This window comes from Humulus lupulus, chromosome X (genome assembly GCF_963169125.1).
Source record: "Humulus lupulus chromosome X, drHumLupu1.1, whole genome shotgun sequence".
In the NCBI taxonomy this organism is placed as follows: domain Eukaryota; kingdom Viridiplantae; phylum Streptophyta; class Magnoliopsida; order Rosales; family Cannabaceae; genus Humulus; species Humulus lupulus.
Window position 1 is genome coordinate 216,570,097 of NC_084802.1, and position 16,642 is coordinate 216,586,738.

Genomic DNA, 16,642 nt, shown 5'->3' on the forward strand with positions numbered 1-16,642 from the left:
AGAAAGCTGCACCTGGGTATGTGGTTAGGTTGGGACTAAGTGTTCCCTATGTTTGTATGCATTGTTATGTGAATGTGATTAACCATGTGGTCACGATGGGACTAAGTGTTCCCAATATTTGTATATCATGTCGTGAGATGGTGTTATTACGCCATGGGACATGCGATTACCGGCCTAAGGGTGTCGGAATCATTATTTGCGCACTGGGGCGCGGCTCAGCCACTGGGAGCTGAGGCAGCTTGTTTATCACTGAGCTCGGTTAAGCTGGCCGGAGTCAGTGAGTATTACACTGGGGGCGACCCTATTGAGCCGAAGACAGTGTGCTAAATAGAGGGTGCGACTAAGGGCGCCAACCCTGAATGTTATTTGATGGGTATGACAATCCATTGGTTATGAACGTGAATATTGCGCTATGAATATAGTTGATTGACTGTCTAGATGACAACTGTTATTACTGATTGGATAAATGTATGAAATGTTGAATTCTTGGTTGAGCATTGTGAAATATTTGTTAAGTGTTGCTGATCTTACTATGTTATCATGCTTTCTTGCTGGGCCTTGGCTCACGGGTGCTACGTGGTGCAGGTTAAGGCAAGGGCAGGCTGGTCCAAGCCCGAGGTGGAGAGCTCCAAGGTGAAATGTACATAGCTAGCTGCTCGATCACCACGATCGAGGAGTGGACCAGGACAAGGACTACCTAATTGCTTGTTTTGCCTTAGTATGGCTGGTTATTGTATCTGAGTCTTACAACTTCTATAAACGATCTTTAAACTGATTTTTAAATTGGGATCCCGTGTAACTGGATAATGTTTTTTAATGAAAAATGTAACTTTTGAGACCAAAACACTTTTAACCCTAGCTCCTCTACTGTTTCATTAACACGCTTTTACGTTAATGACTTGATTAGCAAGTATGGCACTTTATAAACACACAGTGTAACGGTCTTGGCTATCCAGGGCGTTACATAGGTCTTATGTGTCCTTTCATCCCACAGAAATGATAAAATGGTACAAATTGTCCAATGTTTCCCTTCGGAGAAATTTTCTTTAGTTGCAAATTTGTTGGAACAGATGAGAACTGCGTGATCTTTGAAGAGTTACTTGTTCCTGCAAAACGGTTAGTTGGCACAACAGTCGGATAATTCATGGATTTTACAAAAAAATGTTTTTCTTGAGGATTCAGATCCTAATCCACTGTAAACACCAGCCTTTTTTCCTACGGAGAGAATATTATCCAAAATTCCAGATCTTGGATTAAGCATTTTGACACCTTTTTGCATAAGATCAATTTCTTTACTCAAAGAATTAATTTCATCAATTTTGGAAGCAATAATCATCTCAAGTTCTTCAATTTTTTCGACAGATTTTTTGTTATTACTAGCCATTAATCGATTCTCAAAGCAAACTTTCAGCCATTGATCATACATTATTTTATAAGACTCTTTCAATGACTCCTCATCTAAGTCGGAATCATCAGAGTCAACGTCAGAATTCTCATTATTCTGAACAGAATTATTAAAGCATAACAAATCCTTGTAATCAACTAAAAAAAAACCATACCTTTGTGAACAGAGGTTAAGGCAACACTGTTTTCTTCCTCATCACTCTGTTCAAAGTCTTGATCACTCCAAGTGGCTGCCATGACTTTCTTTTTCTTTAAGGTATTTGCACACTCAGCTTGAATGTGTCCAAATCCTTCACATTCCCTGCACTGAATACCTTTTTTATTAGTCTCAAAGGGTTTTGAAAAATTACCTTTTGTGTTGATGGACCCAAAACGGGTATATTTTAAGAATTTATAACTCGCAAGCGCACAAATCATATATGAAATATAGTGTTCGTGTAGGCACGAGGTCGAACCCAAAGGAGTTGTCTAAAATAAAAAAAGAAAACTATTTTAAACCAAAATTAATAAACTCTAACCTAGCTCCAAAGATTGATGAGATTTTTGTATCAAGAAAATAAAATAAAAAATAATAATAAAGATATTAAAGACAATATATATACTTAAATTAATAATTGTAAACAAGATGGTAGAAGAAGATCATTAAGGTATTAGAATCCACAAAATATAAGTTCAATAATATTTATAAGTGCATTGATTCCCAAGTTTTAGTGATAGTTAAAATAAATCAAACTATCATTTTCCAAATAGATTTATAATTTTAAGCATAAATTACTTCTAAAAAGATAAGATTTTTCTTCACTTTTCAAAAAGTATAACTTCACAGTATTTAATGTGAATCAACCTAATGAAACAACAAAAAATCAAATAACATTATTTATAAGGCAAAACATAATATTTTTGTTCTAAGCATTGGATGTGTACAATTTAATGACACATCTTACACAAAGAATATTATGTTTTTGCCCTAATGAAGAACAAAGTGTAAATATGTGCTAACAATAAAAAATACATGATATTTAAGATGAAAAAAGATATTTGAAAAAGAAAAATCTATAAACTTTGTTGCACAAAATGGAAAATCAATATACAAAATAAATACTATCTAGTTACATATTGTTTCATCATCACCTTAATAATCTTAAAAAGATTAGAAACTCATAACTTGAATAGAAAATACAAACAAAAAAATTACAAACATAAGTTAGGAAAATTTGGAGGAAAACCCCCAAATTGTTCCTCTAAAAATACATAGAAAATTAACCAAAAAGAAGAAGAAGATGAAGAGAATAGAGAGGTTTGAAAGTGTAGAAACTTTGTGGTATGACCTCCCCCTAAAATTAAGCATACCCAAATGGTCTTGTAAATTTCCTATTTATAGCCAAAATGATAGTATTAAAATAATAAATTTAAATTGATTAAATTAAATTAATAGTAATATGGAAAATAGGGGTAAATTTTAGGTGTAATGATGATTTTGGGGTAAAATGTGTAGAAAAGTTTGGGTAAAAGTATGGCATTTTTGGAGAAAGGACAAAGGGACATTTTTGTGCTCAAGATAAAAATGGCATGGCGGCTGGGCCAGGCTGGTGGCTGGGGCAGCTTCGGGTTGGGCCTGGGTGCAAGGCTTTGGGCCGAATGGAGGCAGCCAGCTGCCAGCAACTGGGAGGCGGACGGGCCCAGGCGGGCTGGGGGCAAGGGGCCAGGCGAGTGGGCCGAGTGGTTGGGCTGAAGCTGGCGTGGGCCAGGTGGTGCACGGCTAAGAAAGGAGCTAGGCTCTGGCGGCCTGGGCTTGGAGGCGCCAGGTGGGCCTAGCTGAGGCGTGGGAGCTGGTGGCTGGAGGCTTCAAATTCCTCATTTGATCTTTTCTTTCTTCAAAAATGTCACTCTTTCTTTTGATTTCCTTTAAACAAAAAAATGCAAATTAATTTCTATAAAATAATATAAATTAACTTCAAATAAAATATTTTCAATATACAAATATATCTCATTAATTTAAAGAAAATATTAATTTAAACTTGATTTGTTTTGACACTTAAAGTTGAATAAATATGCATTTGTTTTTAACACTAAACACACAACAATAATTCAAATAATTAAACTACAACATATTACAACACAATAACTATAAAAACACACAAAAATCTATAAAATCATGCTAAACCCAATAAAATCAAAATTACTTTAAAACTTAATAAATCAATTAAAAACTCAAGAATTAAGCAACAATTAGCACATAAAAAGTGGTAAAATAACTCTATTTTGTAGAGTTATCATGTGTTTTTGGATATGACATTTTTGTTTCCCAATTTCTTTATGTACTTTTGAAAAATTTTTGTTAACAAAGCCATCTCATCATCCTTATCATCCGAACTTTCCTTCTTTTCTCTGGAAGATTTCAAGGCAATAGATTTCTCATTGATTTCTTCTGTTTTTACCTTTTTGTCTAATTTTTTGGTTTAGTTCAAAAGTTCGAAGTCAATTCTTTTACTTTTATTTTGTCCAGATCTTTTGCTTCTTCAATTGCAGTTAGCTTAGTCTGAAACCTGTCAGGGAGAACTCTAACAATTTTTCAAACCAAAACATTATCTTCAAGTTTCTCAACAAGATCAAAATATTCGTTAGCAATATCTGACAATTTCTCATAAAATTCAGTGAGGGTTTCATTTTCATTCATTTTCAAATTTTCAAATTTTGTTGTGAGCATAACAAGCCTAGAACGCTTGACATCAGCAGTTCCTTCAAATTGAGTTTGAAGGATTTGCCAAGCATCTTTGGCCGAAACACATGAAGAAATCAACTTAATGTAACATTCACCAACACCATTAAAAATAGCATGTAATGCTTTATTATTGTAACTGGACAGTTTATCTTCAGCATCAGTCCAATCAAGTTCAGATTTTACCTTAGTTACATCATTGCTTTCTGCTGGAGGAGTCTAACCACTCAAAACATCTCTTCAAGCCTTTTCATCTTGAGATTTGATGACGACTCTCATTCTAACTTTCCAATATGGATAGTTCGAATCATTGAGTAAAGGGGGGTGATTTATGGGGCCTCCTTCTGTGAAAAAAGACATTGCAAGAACAAGAACAATAAACAGAATAAACCAAGATCACACTCAAAAATAAGTGACCCGCTCTGATACCAATTGAAATTCTGTTTTTAGTAATTACCAAATTAATTAAACCATGTGAATTAATTAAAGTGCGGAATGGTAATTAAATGTTTGAATAGATTTCAGTTCTATCGGGACAGAATCCGAACTTGTCACGACAAAACCTGATCACAATAAAAAGACAGTGCAAAAACAATAAAGAACAAAACGAATTTTCACAAGGTTTAGAAACCCTTTCGAATAACCTACTCCTTGGGGCCATGCCCAGAGAATAAAACCAATTAATAAAGAATCACAAGTACAAAAAATTGACTTAAACAAAACAAGACTCCCTCTTGAGATTTGCCGCAACTTTGTTGTACTCCTCTTCACTAATCTGATCTTGATTGAAACGCTCAGCCACTTGAACTCCCTTCAATGGCCAGCAAGTGCTTGCATCCTCCTAACGCAATGCTTGTAAAAATCCTCTCCCGAAGATTATAAAAGTTGTGTTCAAATTACAATGTGTATTCACTCATGAACGTGGTATAAACTCACCACAAAAAACTAAACACTCATTTTTTCACAAGATCACATGAATACTATGATCTTGAATACAAAGAAGGAACTCTCACAAATATTATAAAACACTGACAAAACTATGCATCTAAGAGTTCACTTTTTCTCAATGCCTTAGAAGCCTATATATAGAGTCCATTTCGTGCTCATAAAGGTTGAGAAAGAATCTCCTAATAAAGGCAATATTATTTGAAGATATTCTTGATTGATGAAGAATTGTCTTTTTTAGAAAATACTGATTCGATAGATACGATTTTGGTGGAGACAACTAATACCTATAACAGATCAAAATGCTCAAGATAGAAATAATAATTAATGACATCAAAGATTCAGTTTCCTGAATTTTATAATCTTAAGCTGCACGAAAGTTTTAAGTCAAATATTCCAGAAACGACTTTGAGTAAGTACTGAATATTTGTTTTGAATAAACAAGATATATCTTTCTTTTATAATCAAATTGTGATAAAATAAGCTAAATAATCCGAAAATCACAAGAAATGGAAAGTGATATTCTGAAAATCACAAGAAAGGGAAAGTAAAAGTGATCTTTTAATTAAAAAGATATTTCTATAAAATATGTCAATTTTAGGATTTACATACTAGGTAGAAGCAATGTGCAATACACATTTGCTTAGTTTTAACGTTGTAAACATTGTCTATAATTTTAATAAAAACTGTTTCAATGTTTTTAAAATATATATATAATAGAATGAATTATAGATCTATGTATATATAAATATTTATATTAATAATCTTTACATATATACATCTAAACACAACGTATAGATATATATTTACATGACTACATGACATATATATAAAATACAATAATATTAAAAAAAAATTAATAATAGAAATAAAATAAGAATAGAAAAAGTCATAGCGTAGACAAGTATACATGCATCAATTATTTTTAGTTTCTAATGTATCTTACAATGTCCTTTGATGAATTTGATGGAGAGAAAGAGTTCTAATCACTTGATAAAAAATAAACTATCACACAAATTTATAGGATAAAAAAAATGATACGTATGTCTTTATTATTTTTAAATAAATATGATTTAATTATTTAAATTATCATAAAATATTTTTAAAATATCATATTTTAATTTATTTATTTATTTTTGTTTAAATTTATGTTTGTTATAATTTTTAATTTAGCAGTGACAATAAAAGATTATATATTATATATTTAATATAATATTAAGTTTAAATTTAATTAAATTTTATTTAAGTTATAAAATATATAGTTTTATTATTTTTAAATAATTATCATGGTAAAATATCTCAAAAATATCTTATTTTAATTTGTTTAATTATTTATTTATTTAAATTTAAATTATATTTAGTTAAAGTTAAATAAAAAATAAAAAAATTATGTTAACTACGTATAAAAGAAATATAAAAGTAAAATGAAATAAAATATTTTCATAAAAAAAAAAAAAAAAACAAAACATCCCGGGCCAGGACAGGTCTAGGGGTTGGGAGCATCTCCATCTGTCGAGAATGACGACATGCGTGCGTGTAGAACCACCAAAATGGGCGCCTTTCTTTCTTTCTTTCCCGTTGTGCGTGCGGGGCCTAAATGGTGGAAAGTGGTCGTCTCAATCTCACTTATAATAAGGACCACTCTTATCCTTTTTTTTTTGACAAAATATGCTCTTATCTTCTTTAATTTGTCATAGGATACACGAACAAGTATAATGAATGTTGCCTATCGATTATTATTGCGAAATAATGATAAGTCAACGTACTTATCACTCGTATATATATATCATTTATCATTTTCTGTCGTCTTTCCCAGTCTCAACAACAACAGCAGCAGCTAGTTTCTCTGTGCCTTAACAGTGGAGACTGAGAGAAGAAAATTAGAGTTAGTCCCAAAATCTAGAGATAGAAGACTTACTTACGGTACAAACCTTTTCCTCTGTTCATGTCCCCTCTCCTCTGCTTTTATTAAATTTAACGTTTTGTTATATTTTTATGTTTGGAAGTTTTACTTTACCAATTAAATTACAAACTTCTTTTTTTCCTTGGGGTAAGGGGGAGGCGATTGTTTCGTTTGATGGTATTTATGTGAAGAAAAAAATATTTTTTCTTGATTAATCTAAACCGTGATTTTTCTAAAGTCGATCGAATGGAGTCATTGATAGATGGAGTAAGTTCTAATATCATTTCGTTCGTCGACTTTCTTTTTCTTTTCATCACAAGTATTTTGATTTCGATTATCTTTATAAGTGCTTCTGATTGAAATGGGTTCTGTGTATCTCGGTGACGATCGATCGTTTATCCGATTCTTAGATGTTGATAAAGTTAACTCTGATTGTTGTTTGGTTACTCAAAAAAAAAAAAAAAAAACTGGATTTTTTAACCTAGTTCGTATAGGCCCCAAAAGATGAGGAATGAATTTCTGAGCAGAGATATTTGCTAAGTTTTTTACTTCGATGGAAGATTTTCTTATTTTACGAGAAAATAAAAATATAAAAGATTCTGTCTTGTATGACACTCAAATGGGTTTTGGTTTAAATCAAGGTTGATGAATGAAATTGGTTTTAGTTTCGTTAGTAAAGCACTTCGCCCCCAAATTCATATAAAGTGATTCACAATCTTATTTTAGTTATTGTGCTAGATATGTTTGTTGATTTTCTATATTAAATGTACCTCACTGGAATCTTCTGAATGAATTTGGAGGTTTCTAAACAAAAATTGAGGCGTTGTCGAAATGTCTACACTCAACAGGGAGCTTGTCTTCCTAATCCTACAGTTCTGTGATGAGGAAGGATTTAAAGAAACTGCTCGCAAGTAGGTTTTTTGTTGTGATTCTTTCGCATTCTAAACTCGAAAGCATTCACTGGTTACTTATAAATTGTATCACTTTGTTAATTTGATGTATAGGCTTGAACAAGAAAGTGGATTTTATTTTGACATGAGATATTTTGAGGAGATGGTTCTTAGTGGGGACTGGTGTGAGGCCGAGAGGTATCTCTCTGGTTTCACAAATCTTGACGATAATCGGTTCTCCACCAAGATATACTTTGAAATCAGGAAGCAAAGTTTTTTGGAGGCACTGGACAGGTGATTTTTATGTTATATAGGTTTATAGAAAAGAGAATATCTCACCTAACAAAAAAAAAAAAAAAACAGAGAAGATCTCGTGCTTCTTTAACATCAAATTCATGTCTGTTGACAGTAAGGATCGTGCCGAGGCTTTAGATATTCTCATGAAGGATCTGAAAGTTTTTGAGTCGGGTAATGAAGATCTGTTCACAGAAATGACTCAACTTTTGACATATAATGATATAAGGTACCAATTTTTTTATTAGCTCTGTGATTTTATAATATGGTGAAAGTAGCTTATCCTTATGACTTCTACTACAGAGAACATAATTCTCTTGCGTCCTATGGGGATACCAAGTCTACCAGGGAAAATTTAATACAAGAACTCAAAAAAATAATTGAGGCAAATCTGCTTTTTAATGGAAAATTAAAGTTTCCTACCTTTGGAAGCCAGAGGTTACGCCGTCTCATTAACCAAGGGTGATACACTTTCTCCAATTCTCTCTCTTTTCCTTTATACTTGACTGTTATATGTATGTTTACGTTCTTATCTGTGTGCTTCTGTTTCTCTTTTTATTCAAGGTTTTAGCTTCTTAATGTTTATTGGCAACTCTAGAGATTACTGACTTTAGTAAATATTGACAGCTTGAATTGGCAGCACATACAATGCAAGCATCCCCATCCAAATCCTGATATTAAAACCCTTTTTGTTGATCATGTTTGTCAGCCAGACAATGTTTCTCCTGTTGAGTCAACTAAGAACAATCCTATTGTAAGATTTGTTCTGGATATACTGGTTTATCACTTTGAAATTTATCTTATTGATTCTTGAGCAATTTAATGAAAGAAGATTCTAGGCTTTGTGGAGTGTCATATGATTAGATTCTTCTAACTAATTCTCAAACTCATTATGATCAGCCTTCCCAAGCTACATCATTGTCAGTTCTGACTCCTCCTGGTAGTAGGAGTTCCAGTCCGTCTACCATAACACAATCTACCCTCCTTGAAGCACCCAACCCCGGTAGTTTTTAATTCTTACATGGCTTCCATGATACATACCTGTTTGTTGTTGACATTGTTAACTCATTTTTGATGTTGTGGGTATAGCTCAAGAGCTGCATGGAGACTCTGATATATCATCCAAAGATTTTGGGGCCTTGGACGAAGTAAGCCTACTCAATCACATGACAACATCACGTAACAGAACTTGTTTTTTCACTTTGTCTGTATATATCTGCAGGTAGCGTCTAGTATCTTTGACCCTGGTCAATGTCACGACGTGGTACCTACCAAAGACGTAGACGTGCCCAAGAATGTAGCTCTAACATTCAACGAGGACTCACATCCAATCACCATGGATTTTCATCCTGTTAAGCAGACTTTGCTGCTAGGTGAACATATGCAAAATATAATTTTCTTTTATCAGTTCAAGATACCATATATTTTTCAGTGGTACTATATGAGGATATCATATGATTGTTGCATTAGTTGGATTTACTCACAAGTCTTGCTAATATGATTATCCAGTTGGAACCTTTCTTGGGGACGTAGGACTGTGGGATGTTAGTTATGGGAAAAAATTGGTTTCAACAAATTTCAGAGTTTGGAATATTGGAACATGCTCAATGGCTTTCAAGGTCTGTCTCTTCCACATTAATTTATGATTTTTTTAAAAAACAATCTAACCTTTTAACTATCCTTTGCTATACTCAGGCGGCTTTCGTCAAAGATCCATGTATCTCTGTAAATCAAATTAGGTGGAGTCCTGAAGGCTCTTTATTTGGTAAGCATGGGTGGCAGAAGGACTCAGTAAACTAGAATTTACTCTCTTTTGTTACTATATTATTCATTTAGATAATAGAATCCGCATTGACTTCATTTAAACAGGGGTTGCATATTCAAAACATATTGTGCAATTATATTCTTATTCTGGAGGTGATGATGTTCAACAAGGATTGGAGGTCTGATATTTCTTACCCCCCAAGCCCAGTAAATACAAAATGAAAAGAAAAAAAAAAAGAGGAAAGTGGAAAGAGGAAAGAGGAAAATGAGTATATGTTAGCTTTTATGTGAGTCTAATGCTGCTGGGTTTGTCATATGCAGATCGATGCCCATGTGGGTGGTGTAAATGATTTAGCATTCTCTTTTCCTCATGATTGCCTTTTGGTCATAACATGTGGCGATGACAAGACAATTAAGGTTGGTTGGTTGGTTTATTAGTCCTGATTGTAAAATCAGTTGTAAGGAAACTGACAATGTGTTCAATCAATGTTTGTTGAGGTGTGGGATGTGGCTACTGGTGACAAGCAGTTTACATTTGAAGGTCATGATAAACCTGTTTACTCTGTTTGTTCCCATATGAAGGAAAATATTCATGTAAGATATATTTTCAATAGTCTGAACTTCCAATTGATTTTGCCAATATTCAAAACACAATGATCTGATGTATTTAACCAGTATGGCATGTAATTCTGTTTTTGGTTTAAGGACTCAGTTTATCTTCTCAATATCAGTGGATGGCAAGATTAAAGCATGGTTGTATGATAATATCGGATGCAGAGTAGATTATGATGCTCCTGGTCTTGGGCCCACAAAAATGGCTTATAGTGCTGATGGTCAAAGGTTCTATGTTACACACATGATTTGCTCTCTTATTTGGCATGCGTGTTTGAATATCAGAAGGGTAAATTATGATATTATTGATGCATTGATTTAATGTAGACTTTTTTCATGCGGGACCAATAATGATGGGGAGTCGTTCCTCATTGAATGGAATGAAAGTGAAGGTTGCATTAAAAGATTTTACCAAGGACTCCATAGATGCCCCTCAACTGTTGTGCAATTTGGTACGATCAAGAACCAGCTTTTGGCTGCTGGTGATGACCATGTGATAAAATTTTGGGACATGGACAGCAAAGAACTTTTGAGAACAATTGATGCAGGCAGAGACCTACCGGTGAGTTCTTTGTGTGACCAATTTTTGTTTAGAGTGTAGTGTTGGGACTGATTTGCATGGTTCTTCATAGCGGATATCTAATAAGGATACGAGCAATCTAAGCTGTGAATTTTCTCTTCTTTTCTTTTTTAACCATATAATTTAGGTTGCTCCTCGGATTTGCTTGAATAAAGAGGGAACATTGTTGGCCGTTGTTGGAAATGAAAGCAAAATCAAGATCCTAGTAACTGATAGTGGACTTCATTTGTTGCAAGCAAGTGAGAAGCATTTTGTTGATGCTCCCTCTGAGAATTCTGAAACTTTGCAAAAGGTCAGGCTATCGAACTTTTGTTTGTTTCCTATGGGAAGAATTCTGTGTTTTGTAAAACTTCAACTAGAAGATTTTTCTTCCCTGATATCTGTTACTGCGTGCAGCTTTCAATAAATCCAAGTGCAAATGAAGCTAATGTTGAATTCACTAAAAGAAGTATCATCCTGAAGGTTCTGAACTACTTGCAAGTTGCATAATTTCCATACCAGTCCGGGTCTATTTCGAATTAATGTTTATCCTTCTAAATTATCCTAAATCTAAAGAAGGTTTTACTAGCATGAATAGTATATTGGTATATTTCTTACTCAAAGTAAAAAGCCTTTTTGTAGAATGGAGACTTAGAGAAAGCGGTGGATGTGAAATCCTTACTTACTGGAGAAGATGACAAGGTCCAGAATCTCATTGAGTTTGATAAACCTTCTCGATACCAATCCTTGCAACTTTCTGCTCTTATTAAAACGAGAAAGGTATGAAATTGTTCTTTTAGAAGCATATCTTATTTTTTACATTGTTACGTCTTTGTTTTCCTTTTAATTTTTTATATTGTTCATGTACCAAATTTTGATAATATCCCGATGGATGATGCTACTAACCGTAAAGTTGTAGGTTCCTTCTGCCAAAATAATTAGAATACTTGAAATGCAGTGTTATCATGGTACTCTTTTTTTTTTGGTCTATGGATAAGTTTCCACGACACTGGATCTTAAACTAGGAAGATCATGGTATTTTTCTATTCTTGGATGCAGTTAATACTGAAATATAGTATTATTCTTTCTTTATTAAAATCAAGCTAATATTATTGATCACATTAAAAATTAATAGAAGATGATAAACTATCATCTTATATTACAGTTGGGTACTCCTTTTCTCTACTTAATAGTTACTGGTGAGATAGTGTCTTGTTTATATTCTAATCTGAGCTTACTGGGCATGTATGGTTTGAGTTCTAATATGAAATGAATCTCAAAATTTTCGCATTATCTTCCTCTGATCCATGCCAGATATCAGGCTTGATGTACACTAAATCAGGTAATGGAATTTTAGCGTTAGCATCAAATGGTACTCATCTACTTTGGAAATGGCCACAGAACGAATTGAATTTGACTGGCAAGGTACAATACTAATATGTATATATCTCTTGGTAATTGAAAGTAGAATAGTTGACGAATGAAATTATGGGATATTCTTCATGCAGGCAACAACCAAGGTTTATCCTCAGTTATGGCAACCAAAGAGTGGCTCACAGCTAATGATCAATATCCTTCCGGATATAAATCCTGAAGAGACTCTGCCCTGCTTTGCATTGTCCAAGAATGGCTCATATCTCTTGTCAACATCTGGAGGGATGATTTCTCTGTTCAACATGTTTACATTTAAGGTAACATTGAAGTTGTGGCATTCTTAAATCTGATATAAAAGAACAAGAAGCAGAAACTGGGATATATAAGAAAAAATTCTAGAACATGGGTGCACTATATATATATATATATATATTTATATATATTTGTATATTTTTTTCCAAATTGATGAAGTTTTGCTGTACATACTTCAACTAGTTCTTCTACATTGTAAAACTAAAGAAAAAGAATGCTATACCTTTTAATTTTCTTTCTGAACAGTTAGGATTTTTTTTTCTTTCCCCTTTTTTATTTTGTGACAAAATATGTTTTCTTCATTTCCAAAATCTTATGATTTTTTTTTCCTGTATACCACACCACTGTCTTGTTTATTTAACACTTGTACTAACTAATCCATTTTCAAATTTGGTTGGTTGAAAACAGACATTGATGAATATAATGCCTCCCCCACCAGTGGCAACATGTCTGGCATTCCATCCTCAAGATAACAATATAATTGCTATTGGAACTGATGATTCAACAATATTAATCTATAATGCCCGCACAAATATGGTTTTCTTCTAGCCCTTGTAAACTCATAGTCATAGACTGACTACTATCGTAGAAAGAAAAACAAAGATAATTTTTCATTGTTATAATTTTTTGCAGGTCAAAACCAAGCTTGAGGGCCACACTAAAAGAGTCACAGGCCTTGCCTTCTCCAACACTCTTAATATACTCGTTTCTTCTGGTGCTGATGCTCAGGTTGGTTTATGCTAATACATCTTATGCCATAACATTTATTTATTCCAAAATTGAGACTCTCTGTATGTAAGAGCTGGAAGGATAATTTAAACATTAATTGTTGCTATATGCAGATGATTGTCTGGAATGTTGATAGTTGGCAAAACAAGAGAAGCACATTCTTGCAAATTTCAGGTGGAGTGGAGTTGGAAACATATTCAGACACTTACATCCGGATTCACCAAGATCAGTTGCACTTCCTTGCCGTTCACAAGGCCCACTTAGCAATATATAAAATTAAAGGCCTAGACTGTGTTAACAAGGTTTTTCTTCAACATAAGCAGATTTATAATATGATTGACAGAGTGATGGTTGTGGAGGATTATATATACAAGGGTGTTTTGGCAAAATGACTTATTTTTTAAAGTCATTTTGCACCCTAGCCTAAGTTTGATAATTTTTTGCAAAATGGCATCCGACTATTCAAACTGTTTGAAATTTTTCAGATAGTTGGTCAAAAAATTCAGCGGTTGTTAATTTCATACGGTGGCCATTTTGTAAAAAATTATCAAAACTAGGTCAGAATACAAAATAACTTCAGAAAAGATGTCATTTTCACCAATTACTTATATAAATATATATTTATCTATTATATATTTTTTTTTTGGCAGTGGATGCCAGGAGCCTCTTCTTCACCAATATCGTATGCAACGTTCTCTTGTGATAGCCAGATGATATATGCGAGCTTTTTGGATGGAACCATAGCCATGTTTGATGCTTCAATTAAACTGCAGTGTCTAATTAATGCCTCTGATTACCTTACTGTCAACTCAAGGTAATCCAATTTCGTTTTAAATGTACATATGTAATGTCGTTTGTCTTATTCTCCATAGTTTTCTTTTGTTTTAATGTAGATGTTAAGTAGTATGAGATTTGATCAACGTGTTGTGGTTTAGTTTGGTTGGCAGTAAGAGTGTGCACCCAGCAGTTATTGCAGCACATCCTCAAAAAGCAACCCAATTTGCTGTTGGGCTGACAAATGGCGAGGTCCATGTCCTTGAGCCTCGGGAGCCAGAAGATGAAGGTAGGTAACTGTGGAGTTGGGCCATGCATGCACTGAGAACAAGGGGGAGAGAAATTGACAGGAACTTAAAAAATATAGGTTCATGGGCCATGATGTGATTGATTGAGCTTCAGATTTGGGCAATGAATGGCTCCTATCCTACCTGCATACAGGTAGGCTAACTACAGCCCTAGAGTTGGTGGGAGCTTATGTTTGAATAAGTTTTTAATTAAAGGACTAGATGCATTGATAATAAACTAGTGCGGGAGCATAATTATATGGCCAGCGTTGTACATGTGTACGTATAAATTATAATATCAGAGTGCCTAGTTTTCTTCTCTTCTTTTTATGAAATAATAGTTTTCTTTTCTTAAGTAGAAACTTTTATTATTATTATTATTGGTTGGTAATTAGTAAGATTGTTAGGATATGTGAATTAAGAGAATCGTGGAAATTCCTCCCAAAAAGGAGATTCTAAGTTCAAATCTTTCTACCCTAAACACAAAAATTAAAGAGGATCATGTTGGCTGACCTCTTAAACTAATGTCTAAACTTATACAACCGGAGAAATTGGAAGTATAAGTTAAGAATTTGGTTTATTTCTAGAGTTTTATGGAAGTTAAAGCTTGAAAATCTAAAGAAAAAAAAATTAATGGTGGTTTCAGCCATTTTTTAGATAGAGAAACCTATAATTTTTTGACAGCTTGTAATTTTTCGACAAAGAGTCTGATATTTCATATCAGCAGTCTAAATTTTAGACCACTTGTAGAATTTAGACAAGTAGTCCAATTTTTAGACAAGTCATCGTATATTTTCAACCACCTGTCGAACTTTTAGACGAGGTGTTGAATTATCATACAGGTTGTTGAATTTCTATATTTTCAACTTGATTTTCATTTTTTTATTTAACTTTTTAATCTAAAGTAATACCAATAATTTATATTTGTTTGTTGTATTATTTTTTTTCATATGTCATTGAAAAATATTGTAATATTATGTGACAGATTGTAGAAAAAGAAATAAGACTCATGGAATGGATTTCAAATGACTCACGATCAAGATCAAGTTTGGTACAAACTAACCTATCTTTTGAGGAGTTAGTTGAACATATTTATGAAATTACAGAAATCGATCGCAACCTCTTCGATATAGAATTAACTTACAAGATAACGACAATGGTGGAGATTGAACCAATTGTAATAAAAAATTGTAGAGACGTTAGTTTCTTTACATGGTAAGAGCGTGATCTAGTTCCATTATGTGTGGATTTGATAAAAAAGATAGAAAATTGTAATATTATGGCCTAACTTTTGATGAGTTAGTTGAACATATTTATTTTGGACGTGGTATAATATGAATATTATGATTACTTTGTATTCTAGATATGATTTTGTACATAGTGGAAAATTCAGAACAAGTTGTAGAAATTATAGATAGGTGGTGAAAATATACAGACAAATTATTAGACAAATGGTGGAATTCAATAATAACTATATCTACAATTATAGAATTTTATTTGAGCTTAATTATAATTTTTAAAAATTTACACGTTATCAAAAAAAAAAATAGACAAGCTGTCGAAATTAATAGATGGATTGTCTTAATTTCATAAGACTTGTCGAAATTAATTGACAGGTTGTCAAAATTTCAGACACCATGTCGAAATTAATAGATAGGCAATCAAAATTCAACACTAGTTATTGAATAGTTGTAATTAACAACTAGAAAGTGTTAATTAGGATCTAATACTATGAATAGCTACAATTAGATCAATTTATCATCTTGTTAGTACCTTATTAAGGCTGAGATAGATAAACTAAGATCAATTTTAATTAATTATCATAGTAGTCTGATAAAATTAACCGCGAAAAGGTTAGTTAAGATCTAATAATTATGATATGCACCATCATATAATGTTATTGGAGTTTTTTTTTTTTTATGTACATTTTCAAAATTTTAGGCAGGCTGTCAAAAAAAAATAGATCAGTTGATACATCAATGGATACAATTAGATCAATTGATCATCCTATTAGCAACTTATTAAGGTTGAGATAGATAAACTAAGATATATTTTACTTGATCATCATACTAGTCC

At 32.9% G+C, this 16,642-nt stretch overlaps 1 protein-coding gene across 5 annotated transcripts; it reads left to right on the forward strand.

The window, feature by feature from the left end:
• Window positions 1-6,845: 6,845 nt before the first annotated feature.
• Window positions 6,846-15,903, forward strand: LOC133805379 (protein TOPLESS-like). Of its 5 annotated transcripts, XR_009878947.1 has the most exons (27): window positions 6,846-6,991; window positions 7,772-7,882; window positions 7,976-8,155; window positions 8,271-8,384; window positions 8,459-8,617; window positions 8,783-8,909; window positions 9,056-9,158; window positions 9,245-9,303; window positions 9,378-9,528; window positions 9,665-9,774; window positions 9,851-9,920; window positions 10,025-10,098; window positions 10,241-10,336; window positions 10,418-10,513; window positions 10,632-10,759; window positions 10,859-11,093; window positions 11,239-11,403; window positions 11,508-11,573; window positions 11,733-11,870; window positions 12,405-12,515; window positions 12,599-12,781; window positions 13,185-13,313; window positions 13,410-13,505; window positions 13,619-13,807; window positions 14,156-14,319; window positions 14,441-14,720; window positions 15,552-15,903. XR_009878947.1 is itself a non-coding variant. In XM_062243548.1 (26 exons), the coding sequence occupies exons 2-26, from the start codon at window positions 7,803-7,805 to the stop codon at window positions 14,574-14,576; spliced, it is 3,159 nt and encodes a 1,052-aa protein (XP_062099532.1). In that variant the 5' UTR covers window positions 6,846-6,991; window positions 7,772-7,802; the 3' UTR covers window positions 14,577-14,885. The 5 variants fall into 5 exon arrangements, 4 of the variants coding, with proteins under 4 accessions (XP_062099532.1, XP_062099535.1, XP_062099534.1 ...); XM_062243548.1 differs by lacking the exon at window positions 15,552-15,903 and having other exon boundaries at window positions 14,441-14,885; XM_062243551.1 differs by lacking the exon at window positions 15,552-15,903 and having other exon boundaries at window positions 14,453-14,885.
• The last annotated feature ends 739 nt before the right edge of the window (window positions 15,904-16,642 follow it).

Excerpts from the sequence above, each read along its gene's own strand:
- LOC133805379 (XM_062243548.1), top strand. The coding sequence starts at position 7,803 with ATGTCTACACTCAACAGGGAGCTTGTCTTCCTAATCCTACAGTTCTGT. Across the intron at positions 10,514-10,631 it reads ATATGAAGGAAAATATTCAT|TTTATCTTCTCAATATCAGT; the intron begins GTAAGATATATT and ends TTAAGGACTCAG. Across the intron at positions 13,314-13,409 it reads ATAATGCCCGCACAAATATG|GTCAAAACCAAGCTTGAGGG; the intron begins GTTTTCTTCTAG and ends AATTTTTTGCAG.